At 41.0% G+C, this 7,709-nt stretch overlaps 1 protein-coding gene across 1 annotated transcript in view; it reads right to left on the bottom strand.

The window, feature by feature from the left end:
• Positions 1-362: 362 nt before the first annotated feature.
• The window catches only part of TK2 (thymidine kinase 2, mitochondrial), an 11,991-nt gene continuing 4,644 nt past the window's right edge, over positions 363-7,709 (bottom strand). The window contains exons 5-10 of the mRNA XM_027665147.1: positions 7,531-7,620; positions 6,472-6,545; positions 2,864-2,952; positions 2,492-2,571; positions 1,211-1,291; positions 363-816 (exon numbers count right to left, since the gene is read on the bottom strand). Of these exons, the coding sequence (XP_027520948.1) occupies positions 718-816; positions 1,211-1,291; positions 2,492-2,571; positions 2,864-2,952; positions 6,472-6,545; positions 7,531-7,620 (513 nt within the window). The 3' untranslated portion in view covers positions 363-717. The remainder of the gene's footprint in view (positions 817-1,210; positions 1,292-2,491; positions 2,572-2,863; positions 2,953-6,471; positions 6,546-7,530; positions 7,621-7,709) is intronic.

Genomic DNA, 7,709 nt, shown 5'->3' with positions numbered 1-7,709 from the left:
CAGAGTGCCCCTGTCCAAGCCTTTTCCAGAGTGTGCCATGGGAGACAATGTCCCAGGCTGTGCTGAAGGCCAGGCAGACACATCCACAGCCTTCCCCTCCTCCACCAGGTGGGTCACCTGGTCAGAAAAGGTTGGTCAGGCAGGACCTGCCCCTCCTAATCCTGTGCTGGCTGGGCCTGATCCCTGGCTGTCCTGAGTGTGCCCTGTGAGCACACCCAAAGGGATCTGCTCCATAACCTTGCTGGGCCCAGGGTTGGGCTGACTGTAATAAACACACCTCCCTCATACACACCCCAGTCACTGGGGTCCTTTCACCCCAGTTCACCACAAGGGGTTTACCAACAGCAGCCTCAGTTCTCTGCTTCAGAGGCAGGTAGTAACAAATAATTTATTTTAAATTACAAAACCAGGGTTGTCTTTAGGGAAAAATAAAGAAGAAACTTAGGTTACTTCTAGGAAGCAGCAGTGAAGTGGGAAATGGGGGAAACAGCCATATTTTAGCTGAAGAGATTTGACACAGTAAAGCTGATGGAGAACCCAAAAACACAAAAAGGGATTGGTTTATATTCTGTTCCTGACTTGAACCTGAACATTTCAAAGCCATAACTCCACAACTTTCTACAAAGCATAGTGCAAAACCAAAACTAGTTATATTTAAATATTAAAAATACCAAATCAGACTTCATAAACAGTATTTGGTACAACAGTCACAGGCTCCTATAAATGGTGTTGTCTATTAGTTGGGTTTAGTATTTGGTCCCGTTTTTCTTCATACGTTTCTATCATTTTCTGCATGTCATGGTCAGCTCCAATAACCTTGAAAAGAAGAACATGAACATTAGAAATAACTGACACCATATAACATGGGGGGTTTTGAGCAAAACAGAAGAGGACTAGCACTGAAGCCAAACCAAGACACTCCTGGGGTCTGTCCAAATCACTTTCCATTTGAAATTTGGCATTCCCTGAAAAGTTACATGGCTGATCCTGCAACCATCACAGTGAACAGACCCTCAAATTCCACAAAGAGATGGAAAACCACACTTCCATGCTATACACTACACGTCTGTAAACAGTTTTCTGAGGTTCTCATTCTCCAAGGTTACCAGAAAAGCAGATTTATTTACTTTTACCACTAAATAATGCTCTTATTATTTGAAAAGTACAATCCTCCACATGCCTAATTGGTTATAATTAAAGTAATACTCACAAGCACTGGGCAGGAAACTTCCAACAGTGCACGTTTAATGAGCCACTCTTCATAGAGCTCATGAATAGCTTCTAAATATTCCTAGAAAAGAGGCACTGGAATAACACATATGCCCAGGGATGAAACACACACTGCAATTTATCCATTTGGTAAGCAAAAACACAGAGAAAAGCCAGCACTGGATATTTCCACTAACAAAACATACAAAGCATACAAAGGTTTCACAAAACATTAATTCCCAGCACAAGGTTTTACTCCATAAAGAACCTCAAAGACACAGTTTACAGGAGCACAGGGCTCTCAGCTCCTTTTAAGATCAAGCAACCCTGATTCTCTCCCACAGGTATCATGTGGTTCAAGATTTTACAGAGGAGAATCCAACAAAGAGAAGTAAGCACACGAAGGGCAAGGCAGCAAAGAATATGTACTGGAGGCACTTTGTGTGTTAACACATGTTCCTAAAATTCCCAGTTCCCTTTCTCCCAACCACTCAATTTGCTCTAAAAGCTTTTCTGCCTGTCATCAACTACTGGGTGTTTTTTTCTTGGAGACCACTTTACATTGTTCATTCCAAACTGCTCCCCCAGCCCTGTGAAACAACACAAGGACTCTCCAAATCCATCACAACAAGGATTTACTCTCAAGGCAAAATTTCACATGGCCCAAAATGGAGCTCTTTGCCACTGACAGTTGCTTCTCCTGGACTGCCCAGCAGACAGGCTGTGTGTGCAGAGGGAACCCCGTTTGTGTCTGGTCAGGCTTTCTTTAGTTAATTCATTCACCAAACTGGCACAGAAAGGGATCCTTCCATTACCACAGTTAATTTTAAAGCACATTCCCACACTTAAAATTTTCCAGAAGTTGCTTCTTTTCAGACACAAGCAGAGACACTTTTCCTGCATAAACATCCTGGTAACAGCAGACAACAACTTGCCCACAGAAATCTCCAGCACCTGCATACCCAGGTATTTGTGCTTCAACTGGGTGCTTTTATGCCATTTAATGGTACAAAAGCAATTGACTTTTTACATCTTAGAGAAGATTAACAGTTGATTAATACTCCAGCTAAAGTCAGCTATAGTACAGTGTTTACTAAAACATAACACTTGGGACAGTCAGTGTGCATGACAGATCATTTTTTAAAAATAAATCAAAATTAAATTGTGGAAACAGCTGCACCCCATTTTGGCAGTACACTCAGGACACCATTTTAGAATTTAGATTAGAATCATTATGTTTTTAAGGCTCCTTGTAACCACATACATTGGAGCAACTCCTTACCAGAGGAATGATCTTTTCTTCTTCCCTGCATCGTGTTTTTAACCTCTCATAACAAACTTTAGGAGATGTCTGCAGATAAACTGTTATAACAAAAATTAGAATAGTTATGATCAAGGATCAGCTTTAAAAGCAAAGAAGAACTATAGAAGGAAAGAATCCTGACTTGGGTACCACCACTGAGCCCCCCTTTGGCTCTACCATTAATCCATCCATGAACCACCCACAAATCCAAGCTGTCAGATGCTACATGTTACAACCACTATTACACTGAATAATGTGATTATTTATTACCCAACAAACAAGAATTATTTTTACTCCCAGTAAAGAAAGCCACCCAGAAACACACCCCTCCAGATCCCACGGAAATTTTACCTATCAGATCCACTGAAACATCGATGTTGTTCTTGATCCAGTCAAACCATTCACTTAGCACAGCATAATCCACCTCTGGCATTTTTCCACTGAACAAACAGAAGAGCCATCACTCACTGAACAGCATGCAGAGATCAATTCTAAACTCTGGTTTTTCTCACCAAACTAGAACTGCTCCCCATTTACTCCAGCATATATGAAAAGAAAACAACACCAATGTTATTCCCACCCAAATTGAAGGCCACATAAACCATTGTCTGTACAAGAGAAAGATCAAATATTTTTCTTTTAAGTGCTTATTAAAACAAAGTTTCTATTATTAATAGTTACAAACATTAATTTTTTTCCACTACAGTTAAGAAATAATTACTTGGTGACAAGGAAGAAAATATTACCACAGTGACATTCACACAATAACAGCAAATTAGTGTCAGTGGTTATTTATTGCTCAGGTTCTTTGGATCAGGATCATTTCAAATCTTTCTGCAGTGCATGTCACCAGAAGGGCTGGGCTTACTCAACAGCACTGACAATTCCTTACAGAAGCCACAGTAAAGAGCAGTAAAAAAATAATGACGCTGTAAACAAATTTATTCCCACTGTAAGAAATATTTGTGGAAAGAGTAGTGAAATATTCAACATGCTTAATTGGAGCTCTGTACTCAGAGAGCACAGACAACATAGACAACTGTCCCAACTATCTCACCAAGAATAATAAAATATCAGACAGGGAGTTACAGAGAACATGTTAAGAATCACATTAGTATTTTATAATAAAAACATTCTGGTTTCATTAGTCTCAGATTTTCACTTATTACCATATTCCTAGTAGTCAAATATTACTAGTTTTACATTATCCTGTCTTCAAAACTGGTGACAGTAACACATACTCCACACTCCTTCCTAAATGCCTCTGCAATAAAAATATAAAAAGAGATGGAGTTGGAAGGCTCCTGTCCTCTGCAGCTGAATGATTCACACCAGTTACAACATTTTAAATAGTGAAGAACGAGATTCCACAGATTTCTAAGCCCTTCTCCTGGCAATGTGCTTTGATCACTGGCAAAACAGAGGAGAGATAATACAGGAAGGTATTTCCCTTTAGGTTTGTCAAACCCCATATTTGTACCCCCTCAATTCTTTATCTGCCATCCAGCTGAATGTTCCACCTCCCAAAATGAGATTTCCCACTTCCTAAAACGGGATATCCCCCCCAGAAATGGGATAACAAGTCATTGCTATTCCTCTAATATACCAATCACATACATTCCTGGGTAGCAGGGACCTACGTAAGCCAGATACTGATTCTGCTACTTTTCTCCAGGATAGATGGGGAAAACTGGAAGGTCAAAAGGAATTGGAAATAAGAAAAAGCACCATTATTCTTACCCTAAAAGATGGTAACATCCAAGTCAATTCTGCACTGACCTGCCCTACAGACAACCTGCCTTTGCTTCCCCTTTGTCATGGAGTACCCTGGATAATCCTGTGAGGATTCTGGATCAAGATCCATATACAGGGAATGTACAAGGCACAAAAGGGTGTTCTCATTTCTGAGGTTTGCTGACATTTGACTCCTGCCAAGTCAACTTTTCACTGCAGAAGTTGAACATGAACAAACTGACCTTTGTATCATAACTACAAATTCCAAGGGGACAGAGGGAATTGGTGGTGCTCAGACCCTGCAGCACAGCCTGCACACTCCTGTGCACACATTTAGATTTCTCCTGGTTTTACACCTGACATGAGTGTGCCTTTCATACCAGACTCAAGACACAACTGCACTCAGACTGCAATCCCAGACCTTGGACACTCGTGCCTCTCTCCACCTGCCACAGACACTCCCAGCAGTTGCTCACAATTGAAGCCTTCCATCATTGTTGTAAATCTTTCTCTGGTTCTCTCTCTGGGACAAAGCCTGCAGAGCCAAAACTGAGTGACTGGATCAAAGGAGAACTGATATCCCTGATGTTCCCACAGCTCTTCATCCCTTGCTTCAACTGACCATTCTCCTAAAGGAGCAGAGTTTGTGCAGACATGAGAGAACAGCAACAGGGGGGACCTTCTCAGCCTCACAACCCCCTGACAGGAGGGGGGAGCCGGGGGGGTCGGGCTCTGCTCCCAGGGAACAAGGGACAGGAGGAGAGGAAACAGCCTCAGGCTGTGCCAGGGGAGGATCAGGTTGGAGATTAGGAAAAATTCCTTCATGGAAAGGGTTGTCCAGCCCTGGCACAGCTGCCCAGCTGTGTGTGCTGGGGAACACTTGGACTTGATGATGTTAAGAGTCTCTGCCAACCTAAACAATTCCATGATTCTTCTCCATCTTTAGGACTGGGACCCTAAGCAGTACCTTCTCTTACAGAGAAGAAAGCACAAAATAACCTCTGCTCTGCACTTTGCTTTTGGCCACTACCCGTGACAAGGTATGAGGGAGGCCAGATTTACTTATTTTTTTAATGTGATACAAAATAGCTGTTTTCATATGGCCCCAATTATTCCTTGTTTTATTTAAAATCCTTTTACACACCCTTTTCTTCTGGCTTGTTATTGGTAGCACCAGCTGCCTTCTAGCTTGCTGCAACAAAACAAAGCAAATGCTTTTCATCCAACATTAAAGAGTGCTAAAGCCATGGAACACCTTAGATGCCCTTAAAATGTTATTACAGAATTAACACATGGAGTTGACACAACCAGACTTTGCCTCATAGCAACTGAGTTCTGAGTCTTTGGGACAAAAGCACTTTGTCTACAGTGAAAAAGAGAAGTCAGTAATTAAAAACAAGAAGGATATTCCAGGACACTTCCACTGGGATAAATAATGTCTTTCTGTTTGCCTCACATCCTACTGTGTCTCTCCCCACTCCCAAAGCCATTCCTGCAGCACAGATGACACCTTGTGGCAACAAACTGGTTCGTGCCTTGAGGCCACTGAAAAACCCACTAAAACAACAGCCTGTTCAATTAAAGGTCAGCATTCCAAACAAACCAAACCCAAAACACTCAGTGGTGGTTACCACTGTTTGGTTAGTTTGGGATGGGTGAGTTGGGGCAGGTAATAAATAAGTGATTGTTCTTTCTGTACTCACAGCCTGCCAAGGTTTGCAGCCTGGTCTGATCCTGTAAATCCTGAGCCAGAGCAAGTGACTCGAGTTCCTGCTTCTCCCTCAAATTCCTGCTTGCAAGAAACACCAGTCCTGGGTGCCAGGTTGGGTAACACTACCTAGTTCCCTCCTTCCTACAGTGTCATTCTTTATATCTCCCTGGGTTTTAACCTGTTCAGCGTGTGTTTGCTTTGATTTAGCAGGATTTTTGTATTCAGCTGGAGAGCAGATAACTTCAACAGATGTTGTCCAACTAAATTCTGTGCTAAACACACAGGAGCACTGCTGAGAAAGGCTCTCCATGTCCTACAGGTTTTATTTTACCCGTGGGCAGAACATCCTGACCCACCACACTCCCACTCCAGCACAGAACTGACAGATTTCACAGGCCACTTGGATGCATATTACCAAACAAATTACCAGTTGATTTTATATATATATATATTCACACATATATAAAAAAATTAATTAATCCAAGAAAGTGAAGTATAAATTCATGAACCATACCTTCTGTACAAATTTTCCACAAAGATGTGTTTTGCACTGTGAATTGATCTCTCCATCATTCGGACTGGAGAAGTCTACAAAATAAAACTTGACAGTGTACATTTTTCAACATGTTTGTTATCTTTTCAGACTCACACTGCACATTCTATGAAACATATATGATTTTCAGATCTTTCCTTCAGATTTTGTGACAAACAAACTTACTGGGAAGGTGGGAACCACAAAAAAACCAAGGATTCCTGATCTTATTTATGGCCACTGCATTATTAAACAGCTACATAACTAATTTGTTATTCATACTCATACACAATTTTCAGCATTCGGTTCATTTGAATGAACTTTTTCTGCAACAGAACAGGATTTCTATTGTCTTGGAAAAACAACTCTTCAAAAATCTAATGTTTGTATGTGCAGTATCACTCACAGGTGGTACTGCTGAAAGTTTGCCCCAACACAAACCCAGAAAATAAAACTTAACAACAATCATTAAGATATAAGCATGGCATCTAAGATCAGATCTTGTAATCAGGGAATGGAACACAGTATGGAATGTAAGGGAAAGAGTTTGAAGGCAAGAGAATAAACAAATCCTGGTAAAAATGTAGAACACGAAAAATCAATATAGAAAAAGAAAATATTACAAGAAAAAATTATGTAAACCATCTGAAAAAAAAGTAGTAGAAAATGTTAGAAGCACTTGGAATAAACACAAGAAGCAAGGGCTAAATGAATTATAACATGAGATTATTTAATGTTTGCCAAAGATCTGAAATAGCAAAATTACAGCCAAGGCACTGAGGTGAGATGAGGAAGATTCTAGCTCCTCAGGCTGGTGCCAAACCAGCAGCATCAGTTTGGGGAAGTCAAAGTTCTGAGCAGGCAGGAGGCACATGTTTTGCCCCCAGAGCACATGTCTTTGTACCACAAAAATTCCTCCTCAGTGCAGGAACAAAGAATGAACACAAACAGATCCTAACTTTTGAATACAAGGTTAAAAGCATTTCGCACTCGTAACCATATCTAATTCTTTTTTAAATTAGAAAAGAAATGTCTCTTTACCATTGGTCTGGTGTGCTGCTCCAACATGGTCAGCTGGACATAAGTCTGTAACGTTATCCCCCATCTGGAAGCATCTTGGTACATTAAACCCTGGGGTCAGGGATGGAAGGAAGACACAGACATTTGTCAGGTCAAGGAGCCAAACACTGAAGGTGGTATTTAGTGAGCTCTTACAGTAC

This window comes from Corapipo altera, unplaced genomic scaffold, assembly GCF_003945725.1.
Source record: "Corapipo altera isolate COAL_440 unplaced genomic scaffold, ASM394572v1 141, whole genome shotgun sequence".
NCBI classification, from domain to species: Eukaryota; Metazoa; Chordata; class Aves; order Passeriformes; family Pipridae; genus Corapipo; species Corapipo altera.
Note: the sequence above shows the minus strand (reverse complement) of the source record. Positions and strands in the feature narration are given on the sequence as shown.